The sequence below is a fragment of the Opisthorchis viverrini genome (assembly GCF_000715545.1).
Source record: "Opisthorchis viverrini unplaced genomic scaffold opera_v5_19, whole genome shotgun sequence".
Taxonomy (NCBI): domain Eukaryota; kingdom Metazoa; phylum Platyhelminthes; class Trematoda; order Opisthorchiida; family Opisthorchiidae; genus Opisthorchis; species Opisthorchis viverrini.
Genome location: NW_008751675.1, coordinates 2894689 through 2915865, shown reverse-complemented (window position 1 = coordinate 2915865; position 21177 = coordinate 2894689). Strand labels below are relative to the sequence as shown.

Here is a 21177-nt window from a genome sequence, read left to right as displayed (position 1 = left end):
AAATGACAGCGGAGAGCTACGGCAAGTATGGAAATCCTAAACAGAGAGATCTTCAGATGGTTGCCGTGTTGTCGAATCAGCACGTTAAAAGGAAATATGAACTTCACAGCTAACAATGGACGGTTTACGACATCCAAATCCTGTTAGGAAATCTACGGCCGTGTTTATCTTTTTTAACACCGCCGAATCGCCCGAGCACGTCAGCTGATTGAGAAGTCAGCAGAAAGCATTCGTCTTCTAAGTCAAATATGCTTTCATCTGAAGTTGAATTCAAACACAACAGGAGACCTCAACAACTGGCCTCTCCCACGTAAGAGTACTAGGACGGTTCACATGCCTTCTTGGTGTGGACTCGATCCGAACCAGTGAGGTACGCTTGCACACAAAGGTACAAAGAAATAAGAGAGCATAAGTCCGAAAATGAGTCAGTGGCTGCCCAGGAACGAGGACCGAAAAGCATCAGAAGAGGACAGAAACAACAGCCCGAGATACACCATATGGATGGTTGTAGAGACGAGACAGAATTGCAATTTATACCAATCGTTTTCATTTTTTTAACCCATTTACTTCAGGTACGAATTTATGATGCCTTCCGTGTTTGTAGGTGTCAACAAACATTCCACCATCGTCGTCTACCAGTGGTTGATCTATCGTGGAAACGCGATCGATTCAATAATTTTGACACTGTTTTGTAGATTGTACAAATAAAGAGTCGGTGGACAGTCAAGGGTTGTTGCCTCATCGTTAAATTAATCATGATCTACATGCTTTGTCAGCATCCACAATCTGCAGATTTGTTTGCTCGTAAACAGTCGTAAGAGTTGCATTCTTTTTTATCCATTATCATCTTCTTGATGAGTCAATTTCCTGTCCTGGTGCGAGTTTTTTTGCCCAGCGTACGGGATGCACTCCAAGTGTTCTGTACGAACGGACTGCATTTAGCCAACGTTATGTCAGAAGTCATAAAAAAAAGTGCGGAAATATTTAGCCAACGTAATGTAGAAGTCATAAAAAAAAGTGCGGAAATATCAGGAAAAAACGAGACCATTCATTGAATTCCCGAAAATAGTAACTGTTCATTCTTCGATTTCGGACTGCTTCTTCCTCATACGGCCCTTTCTTGTGATTCATATACAGGTCTCGCAGAGTACCACGGTTAACGAGCGATTCCAAAACGCACATTTGCTAGTGAATGCCTCAGCTACCGATGTAGAGGAGTACTGCAACGTACGGACTAGTCACATTCTACTGGCTACATTAGTCAGACCACGTAAAGCCGTAGCAGCCAGAAGCAACGCACCATTGGTTCGAGGCAGAAGAATGAAACTGTTGGTAGTCATTCGCGGCGTTCGAAACTTCTCCAAGCCGTGACGAGCCACCATTAATGAAAATTAATGTTATACCACATAGATCAATGCATGTATTTCAAATAAAAAAGTCACTGGCAAATAGGCATGAGAAGTGCGCAGAAGTAAGTATCTTCATGACCTCGGGAAGCACCAACCAGATTGCATAACCGTTGGTTTGTGTGGGTGTGAACATCTTGGAAGAATATTGCAGGCACGTGGCTGGGTTCACTGGATGTGCCTCATTGCTCTCAGTCATCTGGCCAATCATCATCATCTCGAGACTTTCCCTTCCCACGTTTTTTGCGACGTTGGGGCTTCTTGGGCCGGTTCACAGCAGATTTAAGTTCTGGAACCGGAGCCGAACAGGAGGATTCTTCGACAGCACAGGCCTGACTCGCGTTCGGTTTAGCATCACCATCAACGGGTAGTTGGCTTTCGACCGGGGCGACTGGAGGACATTCACATGGGTTTGACACACTGCTCGGGGGAACATCACTGGCTGCTTTGGTAGCCGGACGGTGAGTTACATGCTTGGTGTTACCCACAATTTCGATGCAGTACTTCCCTTTGATTTCCGAGTGGAGGAGAGACTCGATAGCACCGTATTTTTCCGGTTCAATAACGACAGTCTGAGAAAGAGATTGGGAAGAGAAAATAGATGGTGAGTGAAACCGGAAAAAAATTTCACACGGGGACGAATTTAACCCCGGCTCATATGATTTTTGTTCGAAGGCTAGAAGTGACGTGCTAGGTTTTACCACTTTGGTAAGTGTGGACGGAGACATCTGCCTACCACTTGGGACCCAGAATGCACGTTGTCCAGCTGAACACTTGCTTATCCGGACATAAGTAAAGCGATAAGTCAGGAGACGACTGCATCGAAAGAGAGAAACACCATCATACTCAGAATTCGGAGAGATGAAACCGAAAAAGAGTTTTCTGATGGCAAGCCATTCTATTTAGAACAATAGGTTAGGGACAATGCTTAGCAGCTGGCAATGATTAGATCTCGGGGAAGGAAAACATGAACCTTAGGAAAAGTGGACTTCAGTGGGGTACAAAGATGTGGGCAGTGTACCAGTTTCATGGAGTGGGGTGAATAAAATCTCGAAGGACACAATTAGCCTGGCTAGATCTGTCGCGTTCTCCACTAGCTGATGAATGTAGCGAAGAGTACAACAGATAAGAAAGAATCGGGTCTAACAACTCGGCCTCATTTTGCGTTCTGACTGTATGACCCACTAAATGAATGCGGGTCTGAGGATTGTGACTGAAAAAAATCGTTCAGCTGTGGCACCAATTTCGGGACGGGATACTGCCTGGACAGGGGAAGCCGAGGAGGTCGGGTTCGAACCACGGACATTCGCGATCTAACCACTGAGCTATCCCCCCTCACCCGAGGATAGTGACTGACAAGACGCGAGCTTCTGCGCAGTGGCTGTAGGTTTTACAAATCATATTAATTCATCTAAATAGGGTGCTGGTTGTTTTACCAGAGTTTCGAAATAGCATCATGGTACACATCGATAAAAATGAGGTGAGGTATAGACTTATACATTAAATGTCTTTAGGTACCAAACGAGTTAGAGTTGCCGCAGTTGGTTGTTTGTTAGTAGTGTGGGGAGATGGAAATGTTGAACGAACATTTCATCCTGTGAATAACGTCACTCTATGCTGGAAAGCCGGTAAGCATCAGCAGTGCATATCTCACGAAACTCTAGGAGGTATCGAATCGGCGATCTCACAGGTGGTAGTCTAAACACTCGACCGTCCGACCATCAGCAGCCGATCGGCAGTGTGATTAACTCGCGCTTAGATAGGATACAGCGCCACGGGATCATGAAATCCACATCACGTGACCGAGTGTTGGTTGGTTCCTCCAGTGACAACTTCTCAGACAGAAGTTGTATTCTTTTGAGTTTTATTCACAGCTCATTACAGACTGTTGGTTCTGACATTGACTACATGTACCAGTCCCCTCTTGAACGAAAATGAACATTTCCACTCCACCGGGTGAACCAAGGTTGCATAACACGCACGACCGAGTCTGAACATTTGGAGCAATACTAACTGGAATGAGATATCCTCAGTAAAGCCAAGAGAATATGTTGATGTTTGGAAAATTTTGATGAGTACGTTGTTAGTTGAAATAAACAACCTCCCCAAGCCAAGTAAAACCATTTCGAATAGAACAAAACATGAGAACACACAATCCGGTATTCCATACATTTCTTCCATATTATGGCGTTTAAAGCTAATTGTGACACCTATGGGCAGAGATCACACTGGCAGCAAAAGTCTAGTGTGCTAAGTGGAACTTCTGACTGTCTCACGGCACATACACGTCGAACGGTTGCACGGCTCCGATGAATGTAGACATTGGATTATCCAAAAACACGCTTAGTTCAACCTCTACGCGTCATGTTCAACTCCTGTTTCATGTCAAAGACAAAGGACCTAGCTCAAAAAATAAAGTGACATTGAGCTTGGAGGTCGTGAACTTCTCAATATTTTGGCAGCTAAACTATTTTTCTACCAGACTTCGACACACGTTAGTACAACGCTGCGGAAATTGTTTGCCCTTGTCTCTCTGGCACCTAAACGATGAAATTCGCAACGGCGGCCACATCACCTAGGCGATTGAGCCTGTGCAGGATGAACTTAAGCCGTTCTGCTCAACCTCTGTGATCAAATATCCGCTCAAACGCGCTACGTTATACATCACTGTGTAGAAACCAATCAATCGCATCAATTTATCCGAGCTAGTGAGGTAGGAATGCAGTTGATGATAAACCACTAGTTTAATAATCATTTAGGCTCCTTCATTAGCTATTAGTCCAACTCTTTCCCTTNCTTGCCACTGTCCTACATTGCCAAAAGAAGATGACATTTCCAAATCGAGGGAATGGAGTCGATTAGGGTACCTCGGCTCGAGCCTTTGGCTCAAAGACCAACATGAAAGGCATCGGGAAAAGGGGCACGTTGTTTCAGGGCCTTGCCCTGATACAGTGAGCTGACGAGAAAGACCGTATGCATGGGGATTTCTTGTATCACCCTGTTAGGATCCAATGAATCACAGTCTGACCTTATCGGCTGACAAAGCACAGAAAATATAACAGTGAATCTTCGTTGCACTTCGTGGTTGGGGTACATAAGACCCAGCACATCAATGATTTGAGGCAGTTACGGCCATGTCACGCAGCTACCACCACCGATGTAGGAATCCTTTCATAGCCATTTTCTGCACTTTTTCCATCCTGTCCGCTGTAGCGGAGCTGAGGCGACTCGAACAATACATAGACGACAAACCGTCGTCAAAACAAACTGAACACTTTCCTTAAAATACTTCAATAGCTAGCGGTGAGTTCTGTTCTATGTGTTGAGATGCTCTACTTACTGTGGATTACATGAGTACCTGAAAAAGTATCAGATTATCGTCCTCTGTTGCGTGGAGCTGACAGCTAAGATTGATTCTAGAGGGTAGCACAGAGTTCCAATTTACGCTGGCTACTATTAAATCGACAAGTAGTGAAAAGTTAGAAAGCGGTACTCCAGAAAAACTAAAGCAATCTAGATGCAGCTTCACTGCCTGAGGGAGTGACACCGCCATCAGGATGATGATAATAGCAACATCAGCAGTGATACCAATATAGTGAATAAATAAACAGACAAATAAATGAACGCATACATAAAAAAGGTAAGTAAAGGCTAGGTTGCTGTAGCTGAATATGAAGTTTGAATGTCAAGTTCAACTGCTGTGGAGTCTTCCCAGGGGACAACCAAACTTCTTCGCCTATTTTACATTTCTGAAGTGATGATTCTTGGGAGGTAGATAAAGGAGACATCGTTTTTTGCCCCTTTCGACTTCTACAGGGTTTTATGATCTGGGGAGACTACCAATCAAAAACATGTTTTCGTCAAAAGCAACCAATGCTACTAACTCAGAGCTAAGTGCTGCGAAATCGAGTGGGTACATCATCTCACACGATTGATACGTAAATAACAGTGAGAATGCCAGTGTCCTGCCAAACTGAGTAGCCTGTACACAACGTATATGGTGTGCATTCCTGCACTTCGTATCGATCAGAGCAAAAGCTGTCCACACGCTCGTATGTTTGGCCCCAGTGAGGCACGGATGCGAATGCTCGAAAACATAGTTGTAGCAAAACAACAAACAATGCTGTGTACGTTGGACAGCGGCATAGCCAAACCGTTCCTTTTTAGCAATGTATGTCAACGTAACACTGAATGAAGAAATCGCACGGACACTAAGGCTCTCTTATTCCCGGCAACTTGTGCTTTGTTACGCGATTAACCGAAAACTGAAAACAGCACACGTAAGCGGCAAACCACGAGGGCATGCAGTTGACGAGTGTTATTTGTGCTCCCAAACGCGGTGCACATGAGAGTTTTGCTTCCCTGTCCAATAGTCTGTAACTGCTTAGTTGGCATTTTCTAATAAATAACTCCACAGCGAATGCCTTCTTCTCTTCACCGGTATAGTAATGAGGTCCTAGTAAGAATATGTACCGTGCCTTCACTGGATAATATCAACAGCAAGTCCCAATTTTTTGCAGTATCTCTTCTTTACAAAAGACATTCATCGGTCAGATGCTCTTAAGGAAGACAGCTTGGCGATTCACTTCATTGGAACGTTGTCCTGCATGCCTGAAAGTCCCTCAGTACTGTGGAAAGAAACATGTCATCTCCACAGTGAAACACTTGGGTAGACAGTATACAATGATTATACGAGTAGTTGACAGTTTAGTCTGTGAAATACAGGCATTTGCAAATTAATTTGGTGTTAACGGGAGACTCAACTGAGTATTTCATTTGCGACATTCTTATCTAGGTTTGCTGCATAAAGGATTCCCAAGTTTCAGTTGGTATGACATTCGATATATCACCGTTTATTTTTTCACATAACTCATTACTTATAAGATAAGTGAATACTTTTCGGCCGCCCACTATCGGTTCCCTTATCCTTGGGGTTCGTTCGGTGGGAGCAGTTTCCAGGTTTCCATTATTAACCTTACGTTTCACCTGAAAACCAAACTGCATCGCCTTGATTTCAACTGCAGATAACTGAATCTATCATCTCTGATACTCTTCAAATAGAACACTAAGTCCATAGAAGTTCGAGGACTACGTCTAACTAGTGAACCCCAGAAAGGCCAAAAGCCGGTAGTCTTTTGTGGAGTGGTTTCCAGCAAAATTGATGACAGCGAGTTGTCTAAAAAATGACCTTAGAAAACCCGTCCAGTTTGGGTTAAAGCCAAAATCTTGTCAACTTTCCATGCAATTGGCTGATAACTATATGAAGACGACACGACGCGATATCGCGGATTAATCACCGAAAGCTATTAACTTATCGTACATTGCCTGAATTTGGTCTCCACTTCCAACCCATAGTGCGCAGTTTGAGGTTCATAGGAGATTATCAAATTATCAATCCAAGTTAAGTATGTAAGTGATCTAAATTAGGTTAGTACGGTTCAACATAGCTCAGTGGTTAAAACGTCAGTTAGCTGACCGGAAGGTCCTGTCTAGGCTTCAGCAACCTGGCAGTATCACAGTCCTCGTAATTCCTTCTGATTTCTACATACCGAAAGGGTGATATAACTGAGCGGCTCTTTATTTTACTATTATCTAGATCAAAAAACCTCTTTAACGTCGCCGGTTAGCGCAGCGAAATCGTTTGAGACATCGGCTGTTTCACAGTAACATCGACTTGCAAAACAAGAGAAATGCACACCGCCATTTTGAAAAACGCAATTTGTCTATTACTCAGTATTCAGGGTTCGTCTCTTTGCACAGAAAGAAGTCCCCGTACCGCAAAACCGTGTCCTCGAATGGGGTGTTTTCAACTAAATGAAGTACTGTAGTAGCATTCCGTTTCTGTCTATCAACTGAGTACCATCAGCTGCTGACATGTAGACGCATATACACATTAAAAGTCATAAATCGATGGTCTCTACAACCACATCACAAAAGAGCGCGAGCAACACAGCGAGTGCAATCGACAGCAACAACACTACAGGATGTGGTATGTTCGCATGCCTGAAAGCTGAAAGCCCTTATGTTATGTTTCCTGTCGCGCGGGTCTACACACATATACGTAGAAGCAGATCGATGAAGTTTGAGTAAGAGAAGAGTTGGTGTGCGACTAAACTGCACACCAAAGTCATGGGATTAGACCCAAACTTGATGAATACGACGGAGTTTAGACGCTCTTTGAAAGAAGAAAGAATATTGCTCTTGCAAGCCATTAAAGTGACGCGATATCAAAATGCATCCATGGGCGAATGGTTGGAGTATCCCAACTAAAAATTCAAAGGCCTGAAGACGAGTGTCTAATTGAGAGACGTATTTAAGGATAGGTTATGTGACACAGTAGATAGGCCGCCAACAATGCACCAGTCAATAGTCTTGGTGAAACCAACAGTTTGCCTGAGTCTCTGTGGATAGACAAAGAGTGAAGTCCAGCAAACACTTGGCTCAGAAATCATAACATAAAAGGAGAAAAACTGGAAGCTACTTGAATAATACAAGTTAAAAACCGGCAAGACCGAAGCAGTGGTTCAAAAGGCTACAAAGGGCGCGCGGCGGGTCAATTCCACGAGATACTTGCACTTAACCATTCCTGAACAGTGTTCCGCAGCATAACAGTCATTCGCCCTTCGCAAAGCAAATTACACAAGGGTGGAACTTAGCCATTCGTCGTTCTGACGTATTCACCTTTCGGGATGTGAAAAGGTATCGAAATGTACCGCAAAACCATTTCAAGGATATCCTACATTCTCTAAGAGGGAAAACTCACAACGATAGCAACGACGAATTCCTTCCCCGTTGTGAACACGCATAACCCTACTGGACATGATTCCTATTTTTTCCTAAAGAAGACGCCACTGATTCAGATTTATTGGTTGACCGTTACGTTGAACGGTCGAAAACATACGCACTATAGAGATATCAACATTGAGGTCTCTTTGATCGGATTGAACTTGGTTTGGCTGGTAGGATCTTGTTCCGTGGTCCCTTCTCGAGTTGAGCAGGATGACACAAATTCTCGTTCCTAATGGTTTAGTGCTAACAACCACTACAAGTTTTGTCATTTAAAAGTAATCAATATCTCGAACATTCAGTCGTCACAAATCGAAAAATTTTGCCTCGCAGCTATAGTAGTTGTCTGAAACATTCGAGCGCGCCAAAATACTTATCAACCTGAGTACGGGAAGCTCTGGTAGGATTTTTAGTACTTTAGAGTACTACAAGAACTCCTGTTCACCATCCTTCCGCGACACAGGAAGTGAAACATCGGTTTTGAACACTGATGTCATGCTGTCGATGATGAAGATGGTGACACAAGCAACTTTATAAAACAAACGTTCATCTGTAACACCCTTTTGGTGCCTAGCTACCATGCCACCCGAAGGAAGCACGAGGGCTGGCATACTGCCAGGTTACCCAAGCCTGGACAGGGCAAGTCGAGATACAGAGGTCGGGTTTGAAGCACGGACCTTCTAGTCAGTAAATTCGCGCTCTAACCACTTGAGCCACCTCGCCTCTTACTTTACAAAAGTGGAGAGTGAGATCGAGTGACAATTGATGGAACATCTGGATGCTACACCGGGATTTAAAACTATTCACGGGGGCGTATGAGGCAATCATTTTCTGTCATTCAAAGCCGGAGATAAGCATGGAACAAATGGGCGAACCGAGTGCCCCGCACAGTTGACTTCTATCCCAAAGCATACGAATGGGACAGACAGCCAGTCAGACCTCCGCTCACTGTAAGATTCCGGATGAGTAGGCCACAAGAATTGATAGCATGTGGTCTGAAATGGAAAATTAGCCGTAAGGATAGGGCTACGTCGCAGCACACCCCAAGATATTACATAATGGTGTCCAAAAGAGACCGTGGAGACGGGGGAATTGCAACGATGGATGAAACAAGAACTCAAAAGCACAAACATGGACGATATTCACTGAACTTACCAGCTCATAATTGCCCGTGTCGGCATTCTGTCCTTGACGAATTACATCAGTGCACAGCTGTAGTACACTATCCTTCACCGAAGGTAACACAGCACTGTCGATCGATACGACCACCTCCATCATAGCCGGAGCGATTTTAAATCCATCGGTTGAACGCAAATGTTTGATCACTTCAAGAGCCTGAAAAAAGGTGGCCGTAACATCAAGTAGAGTGAAAGTAAGAAAGACTTACGTGCTGCTTTGCAGTCTTGTTCGCCTTCAACGAGATGTGACAGTCTTTCATCATCTTCTCAATCATGGTGACGGTGTAGGCCCTATTGGTCTCTGGGTTCACACACCGTTCTGACACCATTTTTGCTACATCACGAAATAAACTTTGCTGTTCTACAGACCGTTCTTTCTCTGTCAGCTGAAGTTCACCCTGTTCAAGAATCTACACAAAAATTTAAGGTCTGCATAGTTATCAGGCAACTTACCAACTTGATTATATCGATTTCGTTTTCCGTCCGAAACACTTGGAACATTTCCTTCTTGTTAGCAAATTGTCCCTTGGAGACATTGGTGAACACACACTGAATTTGCAATACTTCGTCCAGATTTGTCTCCCTAATGTAATGGATGATTAGCTCACCACGGTACAAACCTACAATCGGTCTCGCCACGCCCTAACTTTGTTTGGATAGCAAGCAAGTTCATAACGGTTACCACCTTTCTTTAGGCGAACCACGGATACGTTGGTCAACCGTTTTTGGTTAGTGGGTGTGAATAAGGCCATCGCTCAGCTGAAAAACCAATAAAAAGATGGTCAAATTGGATGTTTCGCCGAAATTCTCGGTCCTATCGTCTTCATTTACTAGCCGATCCCTAGACGAACATGGGAGTCAGGCGACCAACCGTAATTAGATAAGAGCTAGAGACGAGGATCACTTGTATCAGATGCTGCTCGTAATATTCACAGCAGGGAAAACGACTATTTCAGGCGTGTGAGGTTAAGCAATCTGGGATACAGTGCTCTCGGTATCGGCCCGCACTGCTGTTGATCCATGGGCGTTCAAGCTGGCAACAGATACTCATAAAAAATCAACCAACAAACTTGATCTATTTTAATAAATATCTGCCAACTCCAACACGTCTATCGGAGGCACTGTAACAATACCGGTCGGCGAGCTGCTCCACCGATTTAGAACTGTATAGGATGGGCGCACAACCGGAGATGCACCTAGATAAATAATGTCCATCTGTGACGCTCTTTCAGTGTGCAGCGGCGGCGTGACTCAGAATTATGAAGACTGAGATATTATGAAATTGCGCACATATAAAAAAATAATAAACGTTCAGCTATAACACCCCTTCGGCGCCTAGCTGCCATGCCACTCGGAGGAAGTACTAGGGCTGAAATACTGCTAGGTTCCTCAAGCCTAGACCGGAGCAGTCGAGATACTGATGTTGGTTTGAAACCGTGACCTTGTGGTCATTAGGCTTTGCGTCTTAACCAATGAGCTCACTACCCAAATCCTGAGCTGGGTTCGTAACATAGATCTTGTGATCAGTAGTTCGGCGCCATAACCGTGGAGCTACTCTGAGCTGTTGAGTAAATGCCCCAGGGATGTCAACCCCAAGAGCTTGAGAAACGGTTACAAGAAAGTTCTGCAGTCAAACCACTCGGAAGATGGGAGTTAGGCTCAATCACCTTCGCCGGACACTGGAACCCAACATAATCAGTCTTACGGGGTTAAAGAGTTAAAGTACCAAGCTTATGGCCCCGGTGAAGCTAGACAGACTGTCCCACATGCGAGAATGGACACGACAAACTAGCAATGATTGCTGGACTGCTGGCAAACTTCATGAGCAAAATGTCCACCGTAACGTCTGTTACACTCTGCGTTCGCTTTCAGCCACGTCAACTGTTTAGTTCATCGTCGCTGGGTCCGAATGAACAAGGACGCTGAGCGTTAACACCCATGTTTGACATATGACGCCAACTGTTAGTTCATCGTCACTGGGTCCGAATAAACAAGGACGCTGAGCGTTAACACCCATGTTTGACATATGAGTACCATGCGATAAAATGCTACAGCACTGATGCTTGCTGACACACCATAAAATGTCACGGCAACACACCAATACCGAACGGAAGATCCAGAGACAGTTGTAAAGCGTCCGCATCGCTGCGCTAGCGATGAATCTTTAGGTTTAAATCATCGATAAAAGACACGGGAAGTCTAATGGCGATCCAAAGGTGGCTGCCAAAGGATGTGCACGAACGGACATCGTCCTAGGTTATCAAGTAGAAGGGTACTTTCTCGACTGGATACTCGTTGTTAGCCGCCTCAGAGCGGTCCGTCTGATGACCTCCGCGAAGGAGTCTCACAAGCGACAAGTTGATCATTTTCTACTTTCCGCGTGTGGTCCTGTCCCACTCGACAGAAGCTGTGACTCCATTAAAACTGGAAGGAATATGGTTCAGTGATTAGAGCATTGATTNGACTTAAGCGTCCGATGCTCCATGTGGTAGACGAAATAAACGGCACGTATAATACAGCGGCAACGACTGCTTTAGATTGCGCTCACGATTTCACGCAGCGCTAGCTTCCAAAATAAATATAGCCGTCTAACCACATGCTGTTTTCCAACAGCATGCGAGCCACAGACCAGAAGTGATGACATCAATCTAGGCTTGGGCAGCCCGACAGTATTCTAGCCCTCGTGCTTCCTTCGGGTAACATGGCAGCTAGGCACCACAGCTGAGAGATTTTTTTCACTGTTCACGGAGCTTCAGAGGGATACAGAGGAGTTAAACCCTGAAGCAATACTTTGCACTTGGAGGGTGAAAAACATGTACCGAAGATAGTGATCATCTAAAATCATACGTAGATTTGACTGTGGGGACCGCACAGTTCAAGTCCACTGGCCCTCCTCTTCCGCCAATATCTCAGAAGTGTTGCTGGTATCGAATCGAGTCAACGAATTGGCAACGAGGTAATTAGAAAACGGGTGCTTGTTTGTGCAGAAGGTATTTCGGTTGCGGGGAACATCCATCAACACCCACTATGGTGGCGGTCATGTGCTACGCCTGCTGGAATACCGTCTTTTAAGTCGATAGCATAACATCGGCGTTTAGCATTAATGTCCCTGCTGTAATGGCAGTCAGTCAATGCTGGTGGCGTCCGCGCTGTCCGTTTCTTTCTAGACCGTTTGACTGATCGCCTGGGGATATAGGCGTTTCAGGACGCTTGCGGTAGTCAAGCCGCCGGTCTTATTCTCAACCGTTATCTTCTCTTCCTATTACTTTGAGGCTTTAGGTGTAATTAAATGAAATTTGTGTTGTACAGCAGTGAAACACCAGTGTCCACACTGACACTGGTCACCCTTCCCGCAACCTCTGACTCCAAAAGACAATAGGGTTCTCCTAGGGGACTGTGCCCCCAGCTAGCGTCATCCGAGAGTGCTGGAAATAAGGGTTGGATGTCTCAATTATGATGCTTCCGCTTGCAGCAAGTGCGTTTGGAGTCGCATTGAGCTCACTAAGTCTAAGTCGTTCAGCTGTAGCACCCTTTCGGTGCCTAGCTGCCATGCCAGACGAAGGAGGCACGAGGGCTGGAATACTGCCAGGTTGCCCAAGCCTGGACAGGAGAAGTCGAGTGGCAGAGGCCGGGTTCGAGCCACGGGCCTTCCGGTTAGTAAATTCGTGCTCTAACCACTTGGTCCATCTCGCCCCAGCCTCTGCAGCCTGCAGCCTCTGCATCTCGACTTCTCCTGTCTAGGCTTGGGCAGTATCCTGACAGTATCCCAGCTTTTGTGCTTGCTGGCGGCTAGACACCGAAGGGGTATTACAGTTGAACCACATTTTCACCATCAAAAACAACTTACGACGCCTCGATAACGCAAATAAAAGCTCCACTATTGTATCGTCCGTCGAAAAAATGATTCCACAGCTGGGCGGACTTGGGCGTCCGATGCTCCATGTGGTAGACGAAATAAACGGGATTCGGCACGTACATACAGCGGCAAACGACTGCTTTAGATTGCGCTCGCGATTTCACGCAGCGCTAGCTTCCAAAATAAATATAGCCGTCTAACCACATGCTGTTCTCCAACAGCATGCGAGCCACAGACCAGAAGTGATCACATCAACATCAGTTATCGACGGTGCGGATCGATAACTGACTAAATGGATTGTGATAATGCATGCGTTTGCAATCGCTCCTCTCTTCGCTTTCCATGGTCACGTAAGGAGCGGAAAACTACCTTAGCAACTGAAAGGCTGACCGATCTCGAAGTTAAATGGGCTTGTTGGAACCGTACTCTGGATCCACTTTCAATTATTCCATCGTCTAATGTCAATTTGTACTCGCCACATCCTTGCAGTGCTGGCAGTCGTGCCTGGAGCACGGTGCTTCCAGGTCCACTCAAGCACTGGATATCAAACAGAACAATGCCATTACTTAAATCCCGGAGAAATAGCCATAAAAATCCCGAAGATAACCCAACAGGACGAATTATCAGACGTCAGGTTAAACTCAGACTCCCCGCCGACCGTGGAGCCTGGTGGTCACTACGGGCTAAGAAAATGGAAGAGAACAATAAAACTGGGAATGTCTGACGATTATTCCAATTGCTGACCGCGGCTGGCTGCCAGAAACCACCGGTGAAGGAAACCACTAAGGATCAACCTGGCGCGACCAGCTTCATTAAGAAAGGTCGCCTGGACGGCTGGGTTGGTGACTACTACTCATTCGAACTCATCAAACTGCACTGTAACCCTTGACAGTAAACCTGAAATTCCCTACTTCATCGGAGGTTTACGGCTGCATACCTCCTCTCAAACGCAACCGAGTGTTTGGTCCAGATGATTTTCCATATCTCAAGGACGGGAAAACTCCTTGGTCAGTGCTCACTTACTCTATTTGTCTCTATATGCGAAGAGTAGGTTGACTCCTAAGAAGTGAGCTAACCACAAGGCTTACGGACAAAAAGGTTTTCCGACAAGGTTGCATACTTCCTCCCATTTCCTGATGGATGAGATAATGAGACGAAAACCCTGTCGACCTGGAATAAGCAGACGACACCGTCCTTCCAAGAGGACAAAGTGTTGGTGTTTCTTTTGGGTGAACTGACCAGTTATCCGGTCCTTTTGTATGCGCTTCGCATCCACACAGTGTAAGATCATGCTCCTTGGCAAGTAATTATTGCGCACTCCGCTTACAATCCAAGGAGAGTAATTGGAAGTTATGGAAAGTTTCACGCATTTCGAAAGATGAATTGGTTCCCACTTCAGTGTAACAGATGGGGTAAATTCATGAATCTCTCAGACTCGGGTCACGTCTGTTCATTTGGGTGCCCGTAGCGGCCAAAGAGCATATTCCCAAATCTCAAGGACGAGCGTACCAGGTTATAGTACGGAGCATAGTTGGATGGCTGCGAGACGCGGGCTATGCGAGCAGCGGAACTGACAACCGTTGCCTCAGAACCATAGCTCACGCAGGATGAAGCCGTCGAAATCAGTTCGAGAAGCTTACAAGACGAGTGTTCGGTTGTGCAACGGGGACTAGGGTTGGAGAGTGTGTTGAGCAGCAGATGTAGTGGTTTGATCATGTATTGAGCGAAAGTGTTGTTTTCTATGCCCAATTCTGGGTCGCGGAAGCAGATGGTCAGTCTTTGACCTGACAAAGAGAAATGAAAACCATTACCAAAAGTCTGAGTACTGTTGGTGCAACTCACCTTCCAGCAAGGAATTCAAGTGATCCCTCCTGTCCACGCTCGAATACACTGCAAGATACGGCTACTACTCCATATCAGTGGCGTTCCTGGTGTCTGTGACTATCCTGGGTGTATGCAGGTGTATGCACTTCTGAACGATTGCGATAGACTACCAACGAATCTTTTCCCCAACCACTTTAATCTTCTTCTTTACAACGATTCAAATAAACTACGGTTGTACGGAAGCGAAGCATCAGTTTTGAACACTGATGTTGATATGATGGTGATTTCACGAATATAATGTGAATATCATATGTTCCTGGTACTCACACTTGCGGACGCGTGATAGTGCACAAGGAGCCATACAAAAGCTTTCTTACAAGCAATGGTGTCCGACAAAGACGTACCCTCTTTTCATATTAGCCTAATTTCGTTATTGGTGAAGAACTAAGGGGAATATTAGGTCTTCAAAAATTCGAGCGAGAAGCTTGTCAACTGAGGTTATTCAGACAACATCGTCCTTATTTTCGGCGAGAAGCAGGAAGCGCATGCATTACAGAAAATATAACTAATCATCCGACGTGTCTTCGAACCTACAAAGCGCAAAGTCATCCACCCTTCAAACATGTGCAGTCTTCGAACATGCTTGTAAAAATTCAGGGAGAGACACTGGAATTTGTGGAACACTATACGTATTCCGCGAGTTTCATTAGCTTTGGCGGCAGTGTGACAGATGGAGTCAACACAAGAACCTCGAAAACCAGAGTTGCGTTTGCCAGTGTTCACCACTTGTGGCATCAGAAGGCGTATCGCTGAGTGGCAAAGGACGCGTGTATCAGACTCCATTATGTACGGCTTTGAGATTCGGCCAGCTCAGTGTGGGAATCTGAGACATCTCCAAGTAATTTAACCAACGATGTCACAGAACTGTAGATGGAATCAGCTGAAATCAGCGAATTCGCCGTGGGGTAATCAGGAGGCTGGTCATTGCCGAAGCAGAAGGTAGTTCGCCCAGGGAGTGCAAGCCACAGTGAATGAACCATGCGCTAAGCACGCTAAGCTACCGTCTTTCGCAAAGAGTATTGCTTTCCGTACCCAGTTGGGAGTGCCGAAACCTAGTGGTGGACAAATGTGAAGCGGCAGAATCGGATGAAGACCGTTACGCAAGTCTGAGTGCTGTCCGCCCCCCAGCACAGGATATGTGACCCAACCTCTGCTTGGATGGAAACACTGAACGATGTGGCGGCTAGCCGATGTGAATGGCGTTCACGTTGTCAGTACCTGCTCTTTCTGATATCCCGTGCTTGAGCGGATCTAGTAGCACGACTGACAGCACTGCATGGATATGGTGAGTACAAATCGATATTAGACGATGAAACAATTGAAAGTGGATTCAGAGCAAGGCTCCAGCGAGCGCATTTAACTTCGAGGTCAGCCAGCCTCTCAGTTGCTAAGGTAGTTTTCCTCTCCTTACGTGACCATGGAAAGAGGAGAGAGAAGCGATTGTGAACGAATTCAGTATCGCAACCCACACGGTCAGTTATCGATCCGCACTATCGATAACTGATGTTGATGTGATCACTTTTGGTCTGTGGTTTGCACGCTGTTGGAGCACAGCAAGTGGCTGGACGGCCATGTTTATTTCGGAAGCTAGTGGTGCATAAAAGCAGTTCGTCTCAACAGTTATTCGCCATTAGTTTTTCAAAGGCTAAACGTGGAATGCGCGTTTTGTGTAGATCTGAAAAGCGCAATGAGGAGCAGTAGCGCACAAGCGCGTGCCCGGAACCCATACAAGTTTCCCTGAAGGAGTGCCAAGTAGCGATCGACTCCCGCTTCAGGTAATATACGGTGATGGGGTCTACTTGTATTTGAGAGTGGTTCATGGGTGGGCACCACGTGGTCAAGCTATTTTCGCTGTCCCGGAATTTGGTGCTGCAAAGGAACAGTCTGTGATTGGCACACATCTGAAGTAGATGATTTCCGTATGCAACACAAGACGACCACCACGGCAGTTCATTGTGTACTTACCTGGGCATTCATGTCACCACTAACCATAACAATGTCTTAGCTGTTAGCCCACCTAGGGCGTCATAGAAATCATCTTTGGCAAACACAATTAATAGGGTGCGATGGTCCTCACTTTATCGAGATTCTATTAGAGATTTTGCCAAACGAACCATGCAGCGGTGACTATCAATGGACATCCGATCAATCAGACTCCTCCGCTAGGTTGCTCAATACACCCCGGTATATCCAGCTGCAGCAGACTCTGCATCACCAGAGCTGCGCAGCCGAAACATGGAAGAGAGCGAGGAGACAACCAGTCAAGTTACAGTACTTGCCCCTGGTAGTCTTTTTCATAGACCATATACATCAATGCGGAGGGAATTTAGTGCACAAGCAAGAGTCGCTTGTCGTCCTGTTTGCTTCAGTGTACGAACACTAAAGGTAGCTAAGTAAACAGGCATTCGGTGTTTGAAAATAGACTTTGAAGTGTCTAGAGTCTGATATTCAGAAGCCGTCGTTGAGGACGGTGCACGACGAAAGAACCGGTCAGTCCTAGTAATGGGACTTTCGGGGATAGTATTTGAATTGGGATAGGGTAGAGAAAATACGTGAAAGTTTGAGAAGGGAGGCGTCAGCGGTAGTATGTCATCGCCCCGCTCTATGCAGCAAGGTGACCCAGCTGGTGACACCACGACACGGCTGATTGGCATGAAACTGGTCGCGTGTCGTGGAGGACGAGGAATAAAGCACGATGGCAATCAGTGTAATAACGGAAATGACTGACGGTCCAAATGTTAGGCTTTGTTCATCCAAATTTGACACTGCCAGATGAAATGAGAAAGTGATTTAGATAAAACGTTTTGACGAAGCAAAGCAAACATTAAAGATTCACCCACCCGTGCTGGGATAAATGCCGGGAGTTCGTCTTATAGTTGAATAATGTCAGACCTCTCTGTTGCACAAGAAGCACGGTCGTGTCCGCCGTTGTACAACCAACAGGTGTTCAGAACTCTTCAGTTTCCGAAGTAGAGGAGTCAGATAATTCCGGATTAATAGACAAATCAGTACTGTGGTGCGACTGCGGATGGCTTTCGGGCATTCGGGAGCTGCGGAAGGTGCCAGGTAACGTAGGGAGACAGTTTCTCCCATGCTGAGTGGCATTTATGTACTCAGGGTTCCACTCCGGGAGCTCAACCCCTTCGACGACAGGGTAATACTTTGAAGATCATGTATTTCATTGCATCAAAACTATTCCTAACGAAAGCAACCACTGTGGCAATGATGTGTCCATTGCGAACATCACTATTAACACAACTTTTCATTTTTCATTTTTGTGGCCTATGAAGAGTTCATGAAAGGCTTCGTATGATTTTAATAGCAAATATAACCTTACTTTGGTTTTTGCACCACAACAGCGTCTTTCACTGTTTGTTCAAGTTGCACTCCGTCTTTGCCTAAAGTGTAACGTTTCTAAAAATATAATCCCTGGCGACTGCCACGGTTTATACATGCATGTAGTTCAAGTTTTGGTGACACAAACCAGTGATACCTAATGAGCCATCCAATGATTATGTGTAACTATACAGTTGCAAATGAAGTATTTATCGTGCAGGTTCAATCCGTATGGGACAAACCCACAATAGGATGCTCACGAGGTTGTGGTAACAGCATCAGTCGTTTCCCAACGTCCGCAGGCCGGTCGTCCCTAAGACCTGAACGAGGTTGTGGTAATAGCGTCAGTCGTTTCCCAATGTCCGCAGGCCGGTCGTCCCTAAGACCTGACCACCGCATCACTTGGACTCGTATCACACGCAGGCTACGGAAAAAACCAGGGCATGCCGTAATTGGTCAGAATACCATCCAATCTGTATCGAGTATCTTTAGTTCGACCTTTCTCGCCCCCTTACGAAGATTCTAGCACTACCTTGCGCAAGGCTCTGTGATTACCCTATAAATAGAACTACATTTTTCTTCTTCTGTCTTTAGAGATGGCTGTGTGGTGATACTCCGTCTTCTGATATACCATAGTGGGCGGAGCATAAAGCCAAGTTCCGACGCACAGTTGCACGACCGTTCAACAGGTCAAAACACCCAACAACTGATTTGAAAACCTTTTTGTCGTAATGGAAGCGTAATAGCCTTCCCCAACGCTCCATTTAATCATTTTGTCAGACCGTTACCCCTGGGATTGTAGCACTTGTAAACTGCTCTTTTTCATGCTCAATATCATCGTCCTTCCCCCCATCAATATCACCGCTGTACAAAAGTGTGTTTCACTGAAATACAACCACAACCACCCGCCTCTTAGGTCCAACGTGACTTTGAGACTTTTTCTGAGTGATTGCTTTTGTGACTGCCGATTGTCTATAATTGACTACTACTAACTAAACGTGAACAGCATTTAGCTACAAAAACTGGACTAATATGTTCGCACTTGTGGATTAGTATTGCGATCACCGGAGATTAGGAATACCAGGAAGATGGAACTTTTCTTGGTGTGGTAGTTCAACGGAATACAAAACAACGGAATCTCCTATTTTGAACTGTGAGTCAAGATTTACTTGGGTTTTATCCTTGTGATTTTGTATCTGGCTCACATCAGTAATTTGATCTGTTCACTAGAGACTCCATTGGACCATTAACCATTACAGGATGTATGGAGTGGTCCGACTGGCGACAGTACCTTTTTGAATGAAAAAACACCTAAGCTCATCCGAAGTGAATGATGAACCACGATCCGAATACACAAAGCAAGGCAGACGTAATGTAGCAAAGAGCGGCACGAGACGTGACATTACGTAGACGAAAATGTACTTGGACACGGGTAGACGAACGGAAAACGGAAATAGTCGTCAATGACCGAAAGCAGATATCTATTTCGAGTCGTAGAAGGTAGTGGTACTTTCAAGCCCACATCTAGACATACAAACGTATGTGCAGCTTTAATGGGTGCACCTCTAGGGGTCATTCCCTTGCTCCTTTGAACGATGCTGTGCTTGCTGCGTCCGCACTCACTAGATCACTCATCACAAACGCCTAATTCACATGACTATACCCGTCCCACCTGCAAACTTAACCGACAACATGTACACAAATGTTTCCTACCTATTTTTACGCGGCTACCGTCAACTTCACCCATCAGGCTTACAACCTTTAACCATATCAGGTGAGTTTACATCCAATCCCTTGCAACTGTCAAACCAGTCGGTATGCAACTCTGTCTAGCACACACACATTCGTTTACAGGCAAAGGAATCAACCAAGCTCCACTAGCCTCGACGGATGAGTATGCAACACGTGTAGAATTTACACCGCGTCCGTGACTTCACCTAACTCAGTAACTCTCAACAATTGTTTTCAAATGACAAATCCGCTAACTTACTTCATGTTGGCCTTGGTTATTTTTTTATCAAGGTGCACCTATCGCTCTCATAAAACAAACAGCGGTCAGTGTTTGACGCCTTCTAATTATCAAGCTAATTGTGTCACACCCAGAGCGCCAACGTACCACAACATGGCTGGAAGAAACGCGGTTTCAAATTCAAACACATATGACATTGAACAACTGGCCTCTGGAATTAATGGGAAATTCTCGACACAAAAAATTCATCATGTGTGTTGCTTTAGGATAGAACAGACTTGCTTGTAAGCGTTCTAGATCCACCTGATTAGTAGTGTTTGCACAGACAGGCCGAGAAAGCGTGTCAGTGTCTTTGTTTTCAGTCAATCACTAATAACCCCCAGGAAATCTAGTCCACAATCTCAGAATTAACACCCCTGCCAGTCGTTACGTGTTTGGTTGCCCTCATCATACCGCCTCTTAGACTGTATACAGTGAGCTGTCCTGTCTCAGGTAGCATACTTATATGTTCAGTCAATAATAACCCCCAGGAAATCTAGTCCACAATCTCAGAATTAACACCCCTGCCAGTCGTTACGTGTTTGGTTGCCCTCATCATTCATACCCCTAGCCTACATAAAGTGAACTGTCCTGTCTCGGGTAGTATAGATATATTGGCAGTCTTAGCGTGACTTTGATGACTACACTACTGAGTGCAAGTCCATCCTTATTCTGTCTTGTTTAACCACCTGGTGTCACCGCCATAACTGTGGTAAACCTCCA

General features: G+C 45.4%; 1 protein-coding gene across 1 annotated transcript; it reads right to left on the bottom strand.

Moving 5' to 3' along the window:
• Nucleotides 1-1398: 1398 nt before the first annotated feature.
• T265_12865 (hypothetical protein) lies at nt 1399-10122 on the bottom strand (the record flags this gene model as incomplete). The annotated part of the gene is given in 5 exon segments (XM_009165900.1): nt 1399-1978; nt 9348-9527; nt 9580-9780; nt 9824-10012; nt 10018-10122. Coding segments are annotated over 5 exon segments (1056 nt in total).
• Between the last annotated feature and the right edge of the window lie 11055 nt (nt 10123-21177).